The 21,492-nt window shown below is 45.6% G+C and overlaps 1 protein-coding gene across 12 annotated transcripts in view; it reads left to right on the top strand.

Moving 5' to 3' along the window:
• Nucleotides 1–21,492, top strand: part of LOC136792765 (uncharacterized) — a 439,122-nt gene that overhangs the window by 285,362 nt on the left and 132,268 nt on the right. For 2 of the 12 annotated variants that reach the window (XR_010837131.1, XM_067016236.1), the window contains exon 4: nt 19,603–19,679. The exons of 9 other annotated variants lie outside the window; for them this stretch is intronic. Coding sequence is in view for 2 of the 3 variants with exons in the window: in XM_067016236.1 (XP_066872337.1) it covers nt 19,603–19,679 (77 nt within the window). In the remaining variant the exon portion in view is untranslated. Of the gene's footprint in view, nt 1–19,602; nt 21,104–21,492 lie in introns of those variants that run through there. One more of the 12 variants, XM_067016234.1, reaches the window with a different exon arrangement.

The raw sequence follows: 21,492 nt of genomic DNA, 5'->3' as shown, positions 1-21,492 counted from the left end.
CAAATATGAGAAGATGCAGAAGTAACTTGGTCGTAAATGTCTCGTCTCTGAAAAGAGACAAGATCTATAAAAGTGCCTGGCTCATGTTAAGACCTTAATGGATGTTTGTGGAAAGTACTGTTGTTGGAACAAACCCAGCCATAAAAGATCTTGTCTCCCTCCCTTCCTGACTCTTAGGTAGTTAGTAAATTCAGCAAGAAAAAAAAAAAGAGTTGAACTACTCTTTGGACGTAATAATAATTTACTTTTGGTAGCGTTTTCCAGTTTATAGAGTGCTCCTAAATCAATAGATCTTTTGATTTCTGAACAGCACTATGGAGGCATAGAATGGTAGAGAGCAGACTCAGAGATGCCCAGTGGTTTTCAAGGTCACATAGTCAAGGCAGTGAAAGAGATCCACGTTCAGGCTTCTTCCCAGGACACATAAGCTGAAATTACTGGACCTAGCTGGTCAATTTCATTTTTCAACACTTCAAGGGATTATATTGATGCTAGAATTTAATCAAAAGAAGATTATAGGTAAAAACATCACGTATGGTGATGATGGGGGTTGGCCAACCAAGCCACCACTCCTTGGGACCAAAACGAAGGAGTGAACTAAGCCTCAGAACAGAGAACCCAGTGCCTGTGAGAAAAGGGACCTCACATGGTGGTGAGGGGCACAGGTTTGGAGCCGCATTCTGGCATCACCAGTTTTGTCACCCAGACACTGGGGGTGATGTTACTATTATAGGAGATTAAGGCAAGGATCTCGGGGGCTACTGCATGCTCAGTGTCTAGCACAGTGCCTGGCACAAAGTGAGTGCTTATTAAAAGCTCTTTTCTATTGCTCATTTCCTCTATTTCTTCTTGTTTTATCCTCTCGGCATCATCCTCTTCACTGTCATTTGCTCGGGAAAGCGCGGGGACCTCTCACAAGAACGGAGGATTTGGACCACTTGTGCGGAGGTGTAGAAATCCCTGTGGGATCCCGGGTCAGCTGACATGGGGAAGGGGTGATGAATTCCTTTTTGCTTCGCGTTTGAAAGCAGAGGCTGTTCTGGTTATGCTTATCGTCCACTCTCCCCGCGTGCAGTTTATCGGTCCATCCATTCTTCATATATTCATTTCTTTCTTTTCATTTGTTCATCCCCAGCCATTGCTCTAGATCTGAATCCCAGGCAGCTCGACCAGTGCAGACCTGACCCTCCACTGAGCTGGAGAGACGGTGCCGGGTCCCAGGAACCATGGGTCACAAATGACCAGGGAGACTTTGCCCTGGGAGGCAGGCCGGGCTTGGGATGGGTCGATTTGAGAGTGTGTGGGGCCAGAAGGCCAGGTGGTGATGTGAGAAACTGGGTTCACGTGAGTCTCAAAGGCAGAGCTGCGATCAGAGTCCGAGTCAGCCAGCTGAACCAGAAGGCTTGGCCCCGGGTCTGGCTTCCCCACAGGCTGGACGAGTTTAGAATGCAGAGGTCCGCACAGGGCAGCACCCACAGGCAGAGAGGTGGTGAGGTGGATGTCCAGAGGTGAAGGCCTTAGTCACGGAGGCTGGGGCAACAGCGCCTGTCTGGTTCCCACACTGCAATCTGGACATAGGACTTGCATGGAGAGGCCAAGAGAGGAGTTCAGAATCTGGGAATCTGGGTAAGTGGTCCACCCAAACTGCCACCGGACGCTGGAGGTGACCCAGCTCAGGGCCTTGAGCCCCTAACCTCCAGGCAGACCCAGGCTGGCAGATAAGTATCAATACCTTTCCAGGCAGGGCAAGGCCTTCAGGGAAGGGAGCTTGCAGCTGAGGATCATATACGGAATCCCTTTAGCTCTCGAATACCCAAATGTATTCTTTTTTAAGAAAACTTTTTATTTTATATTGGAGTATAGCCGATTAACAATGTTGTGATAGTTTCAGGTGCACAGCAAAGCGACTCGGCCGTACATATACATGGATCCATTCTCCCCGAAACTCCCCTCCCATCCAGGCTGCCACATAACATTGAGCAGAGTTCCCTGTGCCGTACAGGAGGTCCTTGTTGGTTGATCATCCTAAGAAATGAGAGGTAGATGTAACCTAACAAGAGGTTCGAGTTGAAAATCTTTTGATTTCTCAACCACTGCAGGAGTGATTGACCCATTAATCAACTCTGTCAATCACCAGAGCATCCTTTGACCCCAGAAATCAATCACTATGGCTGCAGGTGACCCCTCTGTGTGGCCCAAACACCCCTCCTCTTATCTTCTGCTAAATCTTTGGCACGCACCTGTGTGACAAGGCAGAATACATCCTTTGCCGTTTGTCCAGGTTCAACCAGTACTCGCTGTAGGTGAATGTTGATTACAAATCTGTTGCCTAAAAGGTTGATGGGGTGCTATTGAGGAGAGTGGAAAAACCCACCGCAGAGATGAATGGAGAGTGTGGAAAAATGCAGCTCAGTTGGAAAAGCACTGAGTCCAGGTTCGAGAGACCTGAATTGCAGCCTTGGCTCTCCTATTAACTGGACCATCACCTGGATCGGTCTCAGTGTCCCTGACTGTTAAACAGGGGTGACACCTGAGTTCCTTATTTGACTGGCACAGCGATCTGATGAGCTAATACAAGCAGAGAGATGTGGGAAACCAGAAGTCCTTAATTATTTCATTCAAAAGAATTTGCTAATAGCAGCCCACTGGTCGCTAACTAAATGTAGCTGGCCAGGGGAGGGGGACAGATAAGAAGGGCAAACAGAGCCGGCGGCACCCAGGGTCTTTGCTGCCCAGAAGATGAGATCGGGCCCCAACCGTTATGAGAGGGGGAAGCACGGCAGGAAGGACCAGGCAGAGGAGCAGGGCCTGGGAGAGAAACTGAGGCAGGAAGGGTAAGGCAGCTGCCTCAGGTTCAGCAGACAGAGGTTATGTCCAGGCAGGCAGGAGCCTAGAAAGCAGAGGCTCGGAGGTTCGGAAGGGGGAGTGCGGAGAACCCGCCAGGAGGCCCCGCAGGCACCAGGGCGCAGGCATCTGAATGAGAGCCGGCGTTTTCCCCGTCCCCTCTCTTTTCCAGACAGGATCCAAAAGACGGCTGCAGAGACACCTAAGAAAGCTCTAAGTAACGAAAAGAGCTTGAGCGTGTGTTAGGGCCACCTGGAGGCATCTTAAAACAGAACTTCCTGGGCCCCCTCTGAAATTTCTGATTCAGTGGTTCTGTGCAGGACCCTCCCCGGGAGAATTTGCATGTCCCGCTGGTTCCCAGGTGCAGACCCTCTGCTGAGCTGGGGGTGGCACCTAGAGAACCAGCACCCGGTGGCAGTTGTTATGAATTCTTGACCCATGAAAGAAAAGGTGAGCGAGGAAGCACGTCAGGGGCGCCCTCGCTTCCCCCTCACCGCAGCAGGTGTTTTGACCTGGTTCCCCTGCGGGCTCAGACCCACCCAGGGGCGGAGCCCTGGAGGGCATGGGGGCAGGGCTGCCTCTTCCTCCTCCAAAGCCTGTAGATCTTGGGCGTGGTCAGACCCCCCAGGCCGATGGCCCGGTGCCCCACCCACCTTCGGGATGCTCCAAGACTTAAGGATGCTCAGGACAGGTTAGAACTGCCATTTACGGACGCCAAGCGTGTGGGAGTATTTTTTTCTTTTTTGGAACATCTGCAAGTAGGAAAACATGTGCTGTATCACGTTAAATCTCTTCCCTGGTGCTTCGTCTGCTTTCTTCCAGGCTTGAGGGTGATTGTGATTACCGGGTTACATTTTCTCGCTTTCTGATTCTTCTGAGCTAGTCGTGCACCTTCAGCTGGGGGAAGTTGTGGTGGTCAGTTTACCATCCATCCTGGGTAACCCTCTTGGCACAGCCTTAGCAACGTGATTGATAATCCAGGGATGTCCTTCCTCGCGCCCCTCTTCCTCGCCTCCCCCACCCATTGAGACCCACAGAAGCGCTACACTGTTCATTCACTATTTTATAAATGCTCTGGTGGTGGGGAGAGGCTAAGTGGAATACAAGAGGAAGTGAATTGTTACTCAAGCATAGAGGATGGAGCCGGGATGCGCGTGGCCCGGGCGGGGAAGTTTCTCTCAGCGAGTGCCCCCTAACTCTAGCTGCATCTTAGAATCACCTCGTAGCTTTTAATAAACATTTATGCTCAGGACGTGAGATTCTGATTTAAATTCATCCGGGATGGGACCCTTGGCACTGGAAAATTTCAGTCTCTTCAGGGGACTCTAGTGTGTAGTCAAGCCTGAGATTTGCCGTTCTAAACCAATTTTTCTAACCATACCTGGGTGCTGAGCACAGCTGCATGTTTGTGTGACTTCCTTTGAACAACCGCAAGCCACGCCGAGGTGGGCTGGAGGCTGCCACCTATGGGGTGTGTTAGAAGTCAATGCCACATCTTCCCTGGTGGCACAGTGGTTGAGAGTCCGCCTGCCGATGCAGGGGACAGGGGTTCGTGCCCCGGTCCGGAAAGACCCCACATGCCCGGAGCGGCGGGGCCCGTGAGCCATGGCCACTGAGCTTGTGCATCCGGAGCCTGTGCTCCGCAACGGGAGAGGCCGCAACAGTGGGAGGCCCGCGTACCGCAAAAAAAAAAAAAAAAAAAAAAAAAAAAAGAAGTCAATGTCACAATCTAAGTTTAGACAGGTAAGGCTAGGTGTCTTGAGACCAGGTGGGCAAGATCAAAAATGCAAGTTCAGAGAGCAGCAAAAAAACCCCAGGCTGAGGATGGCAGAGGCTGTGACCAATGCCGGGACATGAGCTATGGGTTGAATGCCAAGAGAGCAAACTACCAAGGTCAGGTTGTCCCAGGCCCATGGAAGCAGCACAGGGTTAAAGCTTGATTCAGCCCAAGTCAGGAACTCCAGGTGTCCCATGTTCTGGGCTGGAATCGAGTGATTGGGACTGAACTCACCTGGGATGTTCACAGCCTGCATAGGAAATACGGGAAGCCAGGAAGTTCTTGAAAGAAGGGAGATGAAAAGTAAAAAGTGCAGAGGAAATTGTTTGGTCTCTATCATGCTCGACACCAGTCCCGTTGTTGTTTCCATCAAACTCCCCAAGTATTTCTGATGTACAGAATCTTGTTACAATGGTGACTCTAATTTAGTAGGTCTGGGGTGGGGGGTGGGGCCCGAGGGGCCCAAGACTCTGCATTTCTAACAGTCTCCCAAGTGACGCTGATCTGAGGACCGCTCCTGCACAGCAAGAACTCGGAGGACAGGGATGATGTCTACCTAAGTGCACCAAAGAACACCTGGCAGAGACCTGTTGGGTCACTGTGGGTGTGGAGGCTGACACGTGATTTTCCTCAACCCTCAGATCATTTAAGGGAGTCTATGGTTTTTCCAGAAGCTTCCGTTTTTTTTGAGAGAAGTATCTTTCTGCAGACGTAAGTAGAAGGACAGCATCATGCCATAAACAATGTCTACTTTACATCACCCCCTCCTTCCCCCACACGTGTCCCTTACAGAAGACGGAGAGCCTACAGAGTGAGTCAGGCTTGAGTTGACCTAGTGAAGCAAGAGACACCAATAAGTAACCTGTTACCTGGGAATAGAGCAGCAATTCTTTCATAAATGATGTCAATGAGGTATAATTTTCTGCTGTAGCAGAATTTCTACACCTGACAGTATTCTTAATATACTTTAATTAAGAGGTTAATCTGTTGTAGAAATTGCTTTTCTCTGAAGCCACCTGAAATCAATTTAAACTCAATTACAAGTGGTTAGCTATTGTTTATGTGGTTAAAGATTAGAGAATACATTTTTGCTTGTCAGGAACCTTCAGAGCACATTTTGAATGTCATGATCAGAGGAGAGTCTGAATAGTTGAGTGCTCTTTAATGGGCATGGAGAAACCATTAGAAAATGTAATCAGTCCTATTTGATGACTTGACCTTGGGACTCTGCTTGAAAAGGGTCTAATCATGTCTGTCCCATAAGTGTCACCAGGATGGCTCTGCTGAAATTAATTGATCATTACGTGCTTTCTGAGAGCCTAATATACCCTATTTGATGGAATATAAATTGCAAAAATAATCTGTAAATTATATAACAAGCTTCAGAATACATTTGCCCTCTGTCTCTTTAGCACAGATTAAATCTGACAGCTAGTTTCAAAATGATCAAAAATCGCTTAACTCCTCCAATAGTTAGGAATGCTTGAGTTTTACAAAGAAAAAAAAAAATCTATTGCACGGCATGTGCCTAGTCTGTAAATGTGAATTACAATCCATTTTTTCCATCAGTAAAACGTAGAGATAAAAAGAGATCTGAAAAGGTTTTCTGGGGCTTGAATGCATTATTTTATTCAATTGCTTAGTCAGGTACTTAGCTGCTATTAAAAATTTGGATGTGTGTCAGAGACAAGGAAACTGTTTTGAATCCTCTCCCCTTCCGCACTAAGTATATGAAAGAATTGCGTGCCTCTAATAGGCCAGCCAGCTTGCTAATGTGACACCCCATAGTCTGGTTGAGCGATCCACAATGACAGCTCCCTCCACTGATTATCGGTGGGTTAAAGGTTTCTTGACATCCTTTCAGGTGTCAAAATGATGAATCTAATTTACCTCCTCTGTTTTTGTGTATTCTTCTGGGATCAAGACATTCTGCCATTATAGTGTACACGATCCATGACATTTTGGTTAAAGTTGCAGGAAGTCTTCCTCTAGAACACTTCCCCCTTCCAGGGAATTATTAAAAGAATTTTCCTTTGAGCTGACACTTTTCGTATTTGAACCAAACCTTCCAGGATTTTCTTCCATACGTGGTGAATGGTTAACTATTGAGTAGAAGTCCGTCGTTTCTGCTTAATTGGCATCATGAGACAGATCACAGTTTTGGAGCCTGAAAAAAAAAAGTGCGGTGAAGTGGGCACAGAGTAGTGTTTTGTATAAGAGACTGGGGCAGCTCCCTAGATGGCAGGATGGTAGTAGGTTTTCTGGGAACTGGACCGTTGAAAGCTAACATCTCTTGGAAGTTGAGTCGGGGTGAAGCTCAGCTATAAGGGCCATATTTATTACGGTAGGGCTCTGGATCAGGTACCAGCTCTGTCCTTTAATAACTGTGAGCCTTTGGGCAGACTTCTTAGCTTCTTAAAGCCTCAGTTCCCCCAGCTGTAAAATGGAGATAATAATGAAGATTAACGGCAGTAGCGTGTGTAAAATGCCCAGTAGACTGTCACACACATACACTTACTAAGCTCTTCATCATAATTAATCAAAGCATAAAATGATTTGGTGTCTCTGTTTTCTGAGCCCTAAATAGGGGTGCATGATTTGAGAAAGGTGGTTTTTCCTAGCTGGTGAAATTTTTTTTTTTTTTTTTTGAAATTTTTGATATGAAGAGTCTTACAGTGTTACCGAAAGGACGCTGTCTTTGATTTTTTCCTATTTTTCATTTCACAGATACCTTTAGGACAACTCCCTGTGGAGTGAGGATGGGGGGGAGGGAGAAGGAAGATATTTAAGACAAACTCTGCTCTGGGAGCAAGGCCCTGAGCTGTAGTCTTGGTTCAGCCGTAAACCAGCTGTGTGAGGTTGAGAGCAAGGGGTCCCCCCTTCTCTGGGCTCAGTTTATTTGTGTAAAACGACAGGGCTGCACAGATGTCTGTTAAGGTGGCTTAGAGCACTGAGATTCCACAGTCTTTCCTTGCTGGCCATCTCTGTAAGACCATTTCCTGCTCCACACCCAGGAAATGGTTGGAGTGTGGGCACACACAGGGCAACCTGGACGGTGCGGTGACCCCATATCTGCATGTTTCGGCCTCGTGCCGCCTGACCCCTCCGCTCAGGGCACACGTGGTCCTATGTGGGTGGCCACATGTGGGTGGCCATTCACTAAGGAAGGGTCACACAGCCTTTAAAAATCATGTCTGCTTTTGAGAAACATAAAACAAGAATCCTACACTTCCTCCATTCCAATAAGCCTCCTCTACTTTATTATTTGGGGGGGGGGGTGCCTGCTCTGTTCCACCCCATGCCACCGCCTTCTCCAAGGGAGAAGAGGTCACAAAAGAGCATCCTGAGGGCCAGATTCAGCCCACGGACGATATGATTCTACCCCTCCCCCCTCAAAGAAATTCCACCACTGGAGGAAATGCCAGCATTTAAGAATCGGAAGATTTCACAGAGAACTCAGATTTCCAGCTTCTTTTGAAAATATAACAGAGAAGAGACTATCAGCAGAATTCTCCCAGAAGGATGGCCTGATTCTTACATCAGAGGGTGAAGAGTCAGGCCAAGACAAGAAAAGGGCAGCAGCCTGACTGTCCCCTTGAACCTCTTTGAACTGGCACAGACCATGGTGTCGACCGGTCATCCCGAAACCCTTATTGCAAAGGAGGCTGTTGGGGAACCTCACCCCGCCCCCTGGCTTGCTTCACTCCTTCAAGTTGCCTCCAGACCTTCCTAAGCACGTGTCTGTGCCCCTTCTGTGGATTCTTCTCTCAGAGTTCCAGTTCCCTAAGGGTCAGTCCTCATGACCATGCAAATCCCTCAAAGAGGGTCCGCGCTTTGGGATTTAAATAAGTTATAGGGACTTCCCTGGTGGTCCAGTGGTTAAGACTTTGCCTTCCAATTCAGGGGGTGCAGGTTCTATCCCTGGTTGGGGAGCTAAGATCCCACGTGCCTCATGGCCAAAAAAAGAAAACATGAAACAGAAACAACATCGTAACCAATTCAATAAAGACCTTAAAAATGGTCAAAATCATCTTTTTTTTTTTTGCGGTATGCGGGCCTCTCACTGTTGTGGCCTCTCCCGTTGCGGAGCACAGGCTCCGGACGCGCAGGCTCAGCGGCCATGGCTCACGGGCTCAGTTGCTCCACGGCATGTGGGATCTTCCCGGACCAGGGCACGAACCCGTGTCTCCTGCATCGGCAGGCGGATTCTCAACCACTGCGCCACCAGGGAAGCCCCAAAATCATCTTTTAAAAAAATAATAAATAAATAAGTTATACATCACTCTGCAAGAGTCTCTGAGCACACGTTTTGTTATGAACAGAGACGAGAGGGTGTGGGGACACAGAGGTTCTAGCCTGGGCTAGAGGATTAAACCAAGAATCTGGGCAGGGTGGGCAGGAGGCTGCGACGGGATGGAGGTCGGGCAGCTTTCGCACATCTCCCTGGACTCGTAGTTCTGGAGATCAGCAGCAAGCAGGCGAACTGGGGAGAGACATGGTCCTCTCTCCGCAGAGCGATTCTCCTCCTGCCGGTTTCAGGCGCTGGTACTCCTAGCCCTCTGCTGTCTGCAGGAGAACGGAGAGTCCGCGTGGGCAACGGGACAGTGGAGAGGAGGTTTGGAAAAACCTCACTGCAAGTCATCTTAGGGCAGGAGCACATGCCAATAGCACGCTGCCCCTGGACCTGAGTTTCCTCCGACGCGAAGTGGCCTTCCAGCCGTGAATTGCTATGATCCTGTTTTCCTTTGCTATCCCGTAAGAACTGTGCCTTTTGACCCCACGTGAGGGTTCATCCCTAGTGTAAACCCGCATGCAACCTCCCATGACACACCACGGTGTGCCAGTCAGGCCACAGGTGAGTCCTGTTGCAAAGCAACTTTCCTGAAGAAATTGTACCCGAGAGCAGGTTTGTATAATATTAGCACCTCAGCATCACAACATCCAAGCTAGTGAGGACCACACCACCGGTGGCTCACGTCAGCCCATGGCATTTGGTGCGATGTGCCGGTCAGTGACTGACCTCAGATAGAGTCAAAGGCCATGACATCAATATCTACAGAGTAACCTCAGTCCAATATTCAGCATTACCTTGAATCAAGCCATTCCCTTGAGAACTCAGCAACTGAACCGAATGCAGGAACAGATGCCCAACGAGGACACGTGCAGACAAAAGGAAATTCCGACCGAGGAGATAATCTCCATTGATGTAGTCACACAAGGAAAGGTTTCACTCCTGCACGAAGTACTTTCACAGGCAAAGGTTTTCTGCTTTGTACTCTAAACGCTGTAACTCCTTTTCCCTAGAAATAGCAAGCATACTATGTCACACGAAATTCCTTCTACCCGTTGAATCGTCTGGCGTGGAATTTTGGACATTTTGTCTAAAAAGGAAAAAAAAAAAATAGGTCATTTGCTTTTTCTCTCCACCACTCTTTTGTTCATTCACTGGGTACTTCAGCCAAATCCTATTGAAGGAAGGAAGTGTGGCTTACGCTGCGTGCAGATGTGATGTGAGGTTTGCATTCTCCAGTAAAGCTGTCAGAATATTTTTTAAAAAATAGCTGCATCCTTATGCAACCATCATATCTGTGTATTCTCCTCTAACCTTTTGTATGTATATTTATACGGTTGTAGTAAAAGTTAACCCATACTTTTTCATTTATCCTTTTAACTCCATGCATTGGTTACATAGGCTTCATTTTAATGAGTGGAGAAGAATCCATCAAATGAATAGAAATACATGCCATTGTGGCAGATTGCAAAACTGACCCTGATTCTTCACCCCTCTCTGTTTCTGCGCTCTCTGCAATGTGATTTCGTTGCCCCTCCCATCAGGGGATGGAGTTGATTTTCCAGCCCCTGGAATATGGGCTGGCCTTGTGACTTGCTCTGACCACCCAAATGTAGCAGAAGCAAGGGATGGTGTGCTGATTTCAAGCCTATGCCTCAAGCGTACTTGAGGACAAAAGGCCTTGAGTACTTCTGCTTGCCTTCTTGGAACCCTACTGTAGACTGCTCTCATGAGAAAGATCCCGAGCTAGCCTACTAGGGACTAAGAAACCATGTGAAGTGAGGGCCGGTCACCCCAGCCATTACAGCTGCCCCTTCCTGGACCAATCAGCTCCTGGTTATATGTCATCTAAAATCATGGACAGGTAATTTAAGTATATAATAATAAAAAGGATGATGATTATTGTTTGCTAACATTTATTGAAACATAGTTATAGGTGGTCAATTAATCTGCTTCCTTCTTTCTTTTTAGACTTAATTATCCCTTTATTTACTGATTCCCATAACTAACATGTACTGAATGCCCTTAGGTAAGGTGTTTGATTAGATTCATTCACTCACTGATACCTCTGTGGGCTGGGCAGTGATCCATATGTTGGGGATACGCCAGTGAACATAAAAAGTCCGTCCCTGTTCTTGGAGGCTTTCCTGGCGGTCCAGCGGTTAGGCCTCCGCTCTTCCACTGCAGAGGGCGCAGGTTCAATCCCTGGCTGGGGAACTAAGATACTGCATGCCATGCAGCCAAAAAAAAAAAAGTCCCTATTCTTAAAAAGTTTTACATTCTAGTGGGGTGGGGGACAGACATAGACAAGTCTATGGCATGTCAAGTGGTAATAAGTGTCATAAGAAAAAAAAGGGAAGAGTGATAGGGACAGAAGCAGAGTAGAAATCGTAAAAAATGTTTTTGTGAAGGTGATCAGATAGAGTATAAATATACATTTTTGTTCTGAAGTCTTGAAATTGTTAGAGTTTTTTTTTTTCTTTAGAATAAATTCAGATAATCTAAATCTCTTTAGGGCAGCATTTCTGAAATTTGGTCCCTAACCTGCTGAAATCTCCTCTGCTGTGTGTTTGCACACCTTTAGAGGTGGTACCTGGAAAAGGAAAATAGTTTAAAGAAGCAGGAGCGTCTGACCCTGGAGGTTGCCTTGTCCTTAACTTGTCAGACACAGTCTGACGTCAATCAGCAGGGCTTGACATATGATTCATCCGTGTTCGTACCATTGTTGGTTCCTGTTATTGTTTTTCTCCTCACATTGTAGTTAATCATTTGTTTGAGTTTGGTTAAACACTCACGTGCCTTATTAGGCCTTTTCCTACAGTTTCATGTGGGCCAAACCCTTGGTGAAAATGTAGGTATAGGTCAGGTCTCTGTCAGGGATCTAAGGCCCCTCTCCCATTCCCAGGGGGGCCAGCACTCTGGAGTGATAGGTCAGAAGGAATAAACCCAGTTTGTAAAGCAACATCACAAATATCCATAGGTTGGAGGACAGAACGTGTCTTTCTTCTTACAAGCAAATTTTAGAGAATCTCGAAGGTTCTCTTTTTCCTCTGAAATTACTCTCAAATTTTAAAAGCATTCGATCCTGAGCCATTGACCTGAATCCACTACAAATAAAAAGAGAAGGGAGGCCAACGAGGATTTAAGGATAAACACAGGAAGGACAGAGACCAGACTCCACCAGGATTTCAAAAACCCAGATCTGCTTACAAAGCACATTCTAACCCAAAGTTTCTGAGTTGACAAGTTACCCCCTAAGATATGCAGACACAAAGGGAAGAGCTTAATGAAACTCTCTCCTTCCTAGCCAGAGTAAGGCACAAACAGCAGGAGACCTTTAGCAAGTTTTTCTTCCTTTCCTTTCCTTTCCTTTCCTTTCTTTTCCTTTCTTTTCCTTTCTTTTCCTTTCCTTTTCTTTCCTTTCTTTCATTTTTTCCTTCCTTCCTTCCTTCCTTCCTTCCTTCCTCCCTCCCTCCCTCCCTCCCTCCCTCCCTCCCTCCCTCCCTCCCTCCCTCCCTCCCTCCCTCCCTTCCTTCCTTCCTTCCTTCCTTCCTTCCTTCCTTCCTTCCTTCCTTCCTTCCTTCCTTCCTTCCTTCCTTTCTCTTTCTTTCTTTCTAATTTCCTCCTTCTTAGCTTGACAGCAAACACGACAGATACTCTGGCCCTGACTTGCTCCATCTGGATTTGGAAGCCTTCTTCCTACCCAGTTGTCAGAAGACTCTTTGTCCTCAAACACAGAAAGAGGTAGATCTCACTCCCATCCACAGTATATTTCTGATCAGGCTCCAAATGAAATTTCAGACCAGCCTGGAGCCTTTCAAAGCCAGGCCGAGCCTAAGGCTGAGCCCTGCTTGCGGAAATGACTAGTGGCTTGCGGTAATCACCCGAGTTCAAGGAGCCTGCAAACTCTTGAGACAGGGCTTTGGAAATGAAGAAGTTTCTCCTCTGAGTTCATCTTATCACCATCTGGTTAAATTTTATCATCCTTACTGCTCTATGATTAATCTTTTATGCCAGAGATTTCTGCCAATTAATTGTAATTACGGAGAACAGGAAATTTCAGCGGGTCCATATCTGATTATTTGGAATGGCAAAGTTGGAGAACAGTTCTTTTAGAGACGTTTCTTGGGATTGTCAAATTTCAAAAGCTGAATGGAGCCACTGAAATCAACTGGTTCAAAGAGTTCACTGATAGATAAGGAAACCTATGAGAGCTAGCCCAGCTGGTTAATAGCAGAGCAAGGACAAAAATCCCAATATCCACATCCCTGATCCAGTCATGTTTGTACCAGGCTCTGCTGCCTCGAGAACTAGTTCAAACCAGAAGCAGCCACTCCTCTCCGTTTGGGTGGGATCAGCAGCTCCAGGATGGAATTTGGTCAAATGTCTCATTGCATCATCACATCGCTTTGAAACTCCAAGTTCTTTGGACACAGAGTTCTTATCTACATGATGTGAACCAATAAATTCTCTGGAAAAATCAGTCCAACACTTGGCTGGTGTCTTGGAGGGGGAAAAAAAAAATTGGGTGATTAAATTTTTAAAACTGAATTAAGCAGCTGTACTTGCATCCTGTGGACACTCCTATTATGCCTGGATCAAGCTGTCCGAAGCTGGGCTTGAGTCACAGAATTGTATGGAAATTATACGGTGGTTCTGTCATAGCGGCAAGTGACGTCTCAGCCCTTTCTTGGTGTCCAGGCTGATGGGGAAGCTCCAGGTTTCAGTCTACTGGTTACTAAACTGTCAGGCTACGTTTCACTGTTGAATGGTAGAATGGTTTTTTCAAATAAAATAGTTATGCGTCACCTCTACACGTAAAATAGACAAGGGCGACGTTTTATGTTTAAAATGATAAATTTCTCATCTCTAAACACAATACATGAGAAAAATAAAATGGTCTGATTGAACTAACGTTTGCACCTGTGAGTTAGAAGAGTCACTTTTAGTCTTAGAGCCGTGTCAACACCTGATTCGCCTCCCTGTGTGGAGTTACTGGCACCATAACTGATTCACCAGGTGTATCACGTGCTCAGCGCACGGTCTGGCTCATGGGAAATATGCATGCATCAACGACTCTTAGCTTGTGAGCTTCAGAAAGGCAGGAGCTACATCTTAATTCATTCACCATGTATCCACCCTTCCCTGAAATCACCTACTGCCATGACTTTCACAAAGAAGGCATCCGATGAATGTTGGTTGGATTAGGAGGTGATGAGTTGGTACTTGATGACAGTGAGTAAGAGTGGTCCACGGGAGAGCTCAGAGCAGCGGAGGGCTGTAGCCAAGTCGGCGAGTTCAAGGATGCTCTGACTGCAGCGCGATGCATGAGTTAGAGCCAAATGCGTCCGCCTGCTTCGTACAGATCCTTCCTCCTTGCGGTGTATGTAATTAACGGCCTTCTCTGGTCCATGTGGTCAATCAGGGCAGGGACATTTTTCAGCTCCTTGTCTAGCCTGATAGATTTTTATCTCCTCTGTGGGCCTTTAGGCCTCTTCAGATCAGCGCCTTGACTTGGATCGTCCTCATCTTTCACCTGGACCGTGGCAGCGGCGCTCCAGGGAAAAGTATACCTGTCTCAAGAGTCTACCTCTGCCAGTTCATGCTGTGCTTTGTTAGAAAGTTTATTTTCTAAAACTCAGATCTCGTCAGTGAACCCACCTGCTTCAAAGCCTTCAATGGCTCCCTAGTGTCTGTAGGTTAAATTTCAAACTCCTTTACAGGGCATTCAAGGTCATGCTTTTCCTTCACTGCCACTGCCCCCCACCTCATGTGACCATTAACTTACCTCCACGGAGGAGACAGTTCTCTTTGGGGCCTCTGCTTCTTTCCTTGTTATTTTCACCCGAAACGCCCTGGCACACTCTTTGCCTTTTGTGTCTGTCTCCCAGTGGCGAGCGCTGCCCGTCACGACAGGTAACGTCTCTCACCATTCTCTTCCCCGTGTTTAGTCCAGGGTCTAGCACGAAATGTGTATCCAATAAATATTTGTTGAATGAATAAAAAAATAAAACGCCGATAACTGTGATTTGCATTGAATTAAAAATCAAATATACTTTCATTACTAGAAGAGTGGGATGGCTCCGTCCAGTTCAGCGCCATACATGGCGGGAAACGCAAAGAGTGATAAGGCAGAATCTCTGCACTTTAGAGGATCAGTCAGACATAATCAGTGATGGCAAGAAATATGAACATGATCAAAAGAAAGGGGCCGACTAGAAGAGGTAAACCCTAGCAGTGATCTTCTTACTGAGTTCCCTGCCTGTGACTTCTGTCCCCTCCAATCTGTACATGTTTCTCAGATTCATCTTGTCAAGTACCCTTTTGTCTATATCAGCTCTCATCTTAGAAACCAAATGTCCTGAGATCCTTGTCACCTACAGAGAGAAGTCCAAACCACTTATTCGAGCCATTTATTCCTCCCGTAGGGTGCAGTCTTGGGCTGCTGTGACCTGCCCTTGTGGGATTCTGTCTTTGCTCTGGGGAGCTTCTCCCATACTGCCAGCCTGTGTTGGTCCATTCTTGGAAGGATGCTCAGAGCTATGGAAACCCTGAGACAGCAGCACTGTCCTGGGAGCAGTCATCGTCTGCCCAGTTACGCGACACCTCACTTGTCTGATTCTCAGGAGGCAGGTCTCAGTGTCATATACTGAACACAGTTTTCTATTGCTTTTTTTTTTTTAAGTTCTTTTCTTAAATTTATTCTTAATTTTTTATGCTGAAATATAGTTGTGCAAATCACCCCCCCATAGCATTCATTCAGAGTACTTCTGCCTGCAGGAGCCTCAGGAGGATAACTGAGGTTTTCTCTCCTGGCCTCTTCCCCTAGGATCAGGATCTACTCAGATACTATTTATCTCAGCTTCCATGTCTCCCAAAGTCTGCTCCCTCCCTCCTCTACAGCAAAGATTCTAGCACTCAGGGCTGTGAGAATCACCCAGGAATTTGTTAAAATGCATCTTTCTGAGCCTTACCTTGGAGAACTCTGCATTTGAGATCAGCATTCCGGCTGATTTTGATACAGGAGGTTCACTGCCTACACTTGGAGAGACATTCTAAATGTGGTCATCAACAATTCTGTGTGTGTTCATTCATTCATTCTTGGATTTAGTCACAAACACAGGTATTTCTTCTACAGCAGAGCTTTTTAAAAATTTTTTTATTTTATTGATGTATAGTTGATTTACAATGTTGTATTAATTTCTACTGTACAGCAGAGTGATTCAGTTATACATACAGTCTTTTTCATATTCTTTTCCATTATGGTTTATCACAGGATATTGAATATAGTTCCCTGTGCTCTACAGTAGGACCTTGTTGTTTATCTATTCTATAGATAGTAGTTTGCATCTGCGAATCCAAAACTTCCAATCCATCCTATCTCCACCCTCCTCCCACTTGGCAGCCACAAGTCAGTTCTCTATGTTACAGTAGAGCTCTTATAACAAGACTTGCATATGATGGGATCAATTAAGAAGAATAAGTTACATCTACCGTTATTAGTTATATACAATTGTCTTCTAAAGCCATCCACTGATCATATATCTTTAAGGAAGAAACAATGCTCAAGTCTGCCCCACACAGCTGCTTGAAAAGCTGGGTGATTTATTTGCTCCTCAGTGGATGATAAGAAAATATGAGAAATCTGCCCTTACACAGTAAGGCGAAAAGAAATACCACACTTAAGCTAGGTGGATGGATTTGCTCAATGATGTTTAATTTTTTAAGCTATGCTCTTATACATATATTTTAAATTCCAAAAGGAAAAAAATAACTTTGGAGTTGCACATCTGAAAACTTAGCCTAAGGCCCTAATAGGATTTCTGATAACTAAATATTCATTAGGAACACAACCCTCAAAGTACAGAGAACAAATTGTATTGGTTCATTGAGCCTACCGAGTTCCAACTACTATGTTAGAGACACAATGACAGTATTATCTACAAATTTACACGACTTACTTTCCTGGCTTCAAGGGTTTTGTCAGAGTTTAGTGGGTGGTGACATATGATAACCATATTTTCCCATATAAAATCATACATGGTCTTACAAATTTGAAAGTGAGATTATTCTTAAAATCCCTGGATGCATGTTCCTCTTTCCACATGAATTCACCAGTTTGGACAGACTGATCTCTTCACGGTCCCCAACCTTGCCCCACACCTTCCTTCCACCTTTCTTTAGCTCATGCAGTTTCCCATTCTTGGAATACCCTCCTTTCTATTGTTCTAACCTCCTAAGCCTAACTTTTATCCAAGATCCAGTTAATGTTCTACTTCTTTGTGAAGTCACCCTAAGCCATCTCAGACCACATTGAACTTCGGCATAACTCTATCCCTTATTGTTTATACTCTTACTTGGCATTTAAGAGATGCCAAGGCAGCCTTACAAACCTTCTTACGTACAGGTCCCATTTCCCCAGTTACACTACTGCACAGCCCTTTGGAGGGCAGTGATCATGCCATATGTATCCTTGCATTCACTAGACTGACTATAGGATCAGACCTATGGTAGGTACACCTTAAATTTAAGGTATGAATGAGAACGTGGACATTGTCTGTATTCTTTTGTGTGTGTGTGTGTCAGATTTTCTCTGTGGTTGACCCATTCTCTTGTGCAGGCTCTGAATTCCACTCATGTTCTATGACATCTCAAATTTCAGTGATGGGTGTTGTCAAGTTCAAAGCTATCTCCTGGGGTAACGTCAATTTCAGATCAAGAGCCACAAACTGGGGCCAGTCAAGTAACCTCATAGGACAGTGCCCACGCAGCTCCGTATTCTTGCTATGAGGGAATACAAGCTAAGCCCAACCTACCCGTCAGAGCGGAGCGTGTTCATGCCCAAGGTGTACACCACTAGGGCTCTAACTCTATCAGCAATCCATGGTCTTTGAACTCACTGCTAGGGCAGTTCGTTCACTGGTTAAGCCCCTCTTTCCACCCTGACCGGAATGCAAATGCCTGTCTGGACCCAAATGCAAAGACCCGTCTCCAGGTCTACCCTAACCTTGGTTGACCTCTTTGCACAGAGTCAGACTGATTCTCAGTTATCAATCAAGTCTCTCCGGGCAAGGCCTTTTGCTGGCTTCCACCTCTGCCCGGAGTTCCATGGTCAACGGGGCTCATTAAGCTCTGACTCTCTGCTGCCCTCAACAGGCCTTTGACCTCATTGCCTTTGCCAATTTAGCCTGGTTAACTCTCGGCCTTCCAGATGAGATAAAGGTCTTATAGCCTGAGATAGATTAAATATCTTGTGTCAAGTGCTTTTGTGTGTTTGGTCATTAATTTTTGTTCTGGTTATGTGTGGGGAGGTGCTTTCTTCTTGACTTACTTGCAGTTATTCGAGGTACATTCTGTTTTTTTCTGCTTCTATACCTACCATCTTTTTTTTTTTTTTCCTTCTATTTAAAATAGCAATGCTATGAAGTAGAAGTCAATTATCTTGGTAAAGACAGTATGGTTTAACTGAAAGCATGTGACATTTGGAGTAAGACAGATCTGAGTTTTAGTCCGGATTCTACCAGTTACTGGCTCTATGAACTTGGGCAATATTTTTCTGTTTTGTTCCTCTCTGAAAAGGGCATTATGTAATCCTATGCAAGCAAAACTGACTCATAGATGGTGCTTAATACCGGGTTTTTTCCCCCTTCTTCGTGAGGTGTTTTCACTTTGAGTAAGGTAGCCAGTCGTCAGCTTTCTTGCTATAGAAATTAGCAGTCACTGCGTGGGAGACATTTGTAATCGATTTCTCCTCTCCTCTCACCTTCCTTTGTTGCCTTCAGTCTGTGGTGTCTCCGATTCAGGAGAGAGAATACACATCGGGCAGACGTTTAATCAGCAAGCCCAGCACTTTCTCCCACTGACTAAAGGACCTTAGTTCACCTGCAAGCTCAGGAACCATCCTTTGACTGTGAGCCACAACCCTCATGAAATGTTAGTTATATAAAAACTAGGCAGACTGCTATGTCCTGTTAAACAAAACTGGGTCTGGAAGGGCTCGTTGGAAGGCTAGGTGCCAGTTTCTAAGCATAACAGCCATATGTGGTTCTGCTACCAACACTGGTCCAAGGCAAGACCTGATCTCCATGACCATCTGTTGAATTTTCACTGTCAGAGATTTTATGTATCATATCGTTTAATCATCAGAAGAGCCTTGTGTGTTAGGCTCTCATTCCCATTTTACAGATGAGGCAACTGAGACTCAGAGAGGTGGAAGTAACTTTCTCAAGGTCATATAACTAGTAAAGGTCAGAGCTGGGATTTGAAACAAGGTCTGACTGAACACAAGGTGTTGTGTTCCACTACCTCTAAAAACAAGGGGTCTGAGAGCCAGCCAATGGGGAGGGCAGCCTGAAGGGATATAGATCTTCACTTGGCTCCACAGGGAGACACAGGTATCGGCACCTCGTCGCTCCACGGGGGCTCTTAAAGGCTAGGTTGAAGGCCGGTTTTAACTATAATACTGTACAATAATAATGTCAGATCATAGCCTTTTGTCTGTTGCTGATCCAGTGTTGATTGATAGGTTACATTTTTAAAGATTGCATCAGTAATTCATGCTAATTCATTACTCCTGAATTAGCGTAATGCTTCAAATCATCTTGTTGTAATTCAGCATAATTATCTATAATTAAAAATAAATTCCTGTAAGGTGAGAATATTAATTCCTATCCAAATCTTTTTATTTCAGTTGTGCCTATCAACCATCACCCAGCTCTCACTCAACAACTCTGAACACTTATTGTGGAACTGACTTTGCTCTGTCCAGTGAGTTTACACTTCCTATACCACGGCATATTCTTCTCTCTTTGGGGTCAGCATTTCTCCGTGTATTTTGCATTCGTAAATGTTCTTCAAGTTAATGGCTTTTGTTTGTTGCGGTTCGATTCACTCAGAGATTCTGATGAAAGCTATGAGGCACATTCAAGGACAAAAACACACAGGTTCGAACGCATAGATTGTGCATGGAATTTCAGGATAAGCAAGGATCCCCTAGGACCTTCTTAAGTGGGGTCCCCAGACCATCAGCCTCAGCATTGCTGGGAGCTTGTTGGAGAGGTAAATCCTTTGGCCCTAAATAAGAAACTCTGGGTCTGAGGACCAGTAATCTGGGTTTTAACAAGCTCTCCGGATGACTCTGATGACCAAAAGTTTGAGAACCGTGACACGAGGAGGAGTTAAGCACCTTGCCCTGGCAGGATGCCATTCACACATCCTGCAATAAATATCAGCTCCGTGAGTGCAGAAAGGGTAATGGATCCTTGCAGGCTCTGATCCCATTACCTTCCCTGGGTGCTAACGACTGCTTCGTGTTTCAGCCCAAGGACCCATTTGCTCACGGGCAGCAAGGAGGGGGCGGGTGGCTCCATCACCGAACCTGCTGGGACACACCAGGGAAATGCTCCCAGGTGCCTGGGAACATTCCAGAAGATTCAGGTGGTGATAGAAATGGGCAGGTCCTCTCCCTGGGTCCATACCCATCCTTAGATTGCTCTTCAGCCCCACCTGTCCTGATGTAGGAATCATCTTTGCCCTCGAGGCCACAGTGATCTCTATAGCAGAGCCCGAGTGTGATTAGGGAGGACACAGTTTTGGTGCTTAGAGTTTCAAGAAGTCAACTTTTGGAGTCAATCTCTAAGTTTTGCCATGCAGGAAATTTGACCTCTCATCCAGGTAACTTGGTCATTAGACCTGCGTTTTTAACTATGTTTCCATGTTTAAGTTCTGTTGTGTGAGGAAAAATTACTTCGATTCACAAAAAGTTCTCACCCGAGGCCCGAATCTTTCTCGAGTAAATGCTTTGACACGCAGTTTATTGCCCTAATCAGCCACAGTTATTTGTCCTCTCCCGGCTCTCATCCCTTCCCTGCCTAAATGCAAATTTAGTGCAAGGACTTGGAAAACGTATAAGAAGGTTTTGTAAAGTGAGCTTCTCTTTAGAGACTTACTGTGCCTATGTTTGTGTGTCCTCTTTAAAATGTGAGCACCTTGGGGGGGTCATGTGTTTAAAATTTCTCATTTTACTATTTCAGTGCATTAGAATTTACCCTGAGCATTGCAAGGAAGGTGCTTATAGGAGTATGGAAATGGGATTATTAATTATGTTGACCAGTTGGCTTCTCCATGTTCAGTGGCCACATCGCTTAAAAATTCATGTTCTTCATTTCAAGGAAGGACCAGATTGGAGAATGTAAAAAAAAAAAGAAATTAGGGGCAGAGTTGAGATAACTTCAAGAAGGGAATCAACATCCCCTTTATATCAGCTGCCCTGTCCTGAATGTTTTCTCACCCTTCTGGAGACAGTCAACCTTCTATTCCTTCTTTAAGACCCAGATTAAATATTTTGTCCCTTTGTACTAACACTGTCTTTGGTTATACTTTTATTGTCCACTTACAACATTGTTTTGTAAATATCTGTTTTCAGGTCTGTTTTCCTGGCATTCTGTGAGCTCCATAAATTCAGGCACTGGGTTTTATTCATTGCTTTGCCTTCAGCACCTAGCACATCAGAAAGCTCAACAAGCACTCCTTGAGTTCAGAGATATTAGCACACAGACGATTGTCCTGTAGTGCAACAGTG

This window comes from Kogia breviceps, chromosome 16 (genome assembly GCF_026419965.1).
Source record: "Kogia breviceps isolate mKogBre1 chromosome 16, mKogBre1 haplotype 1, whole genome shotgun sequence".
In the NCBI taxonomy this organism is placed as follows: Eukaryota; Metazoa; Chordata; class Mammalia; order Artiodactyla; family Physeteridae; genus Kogia; species Kogia breviceps.
Note: the sequence above shows the minus strand (reverse complement) of the source record. Positions and strands in the feature narration are given on the sequence as shown.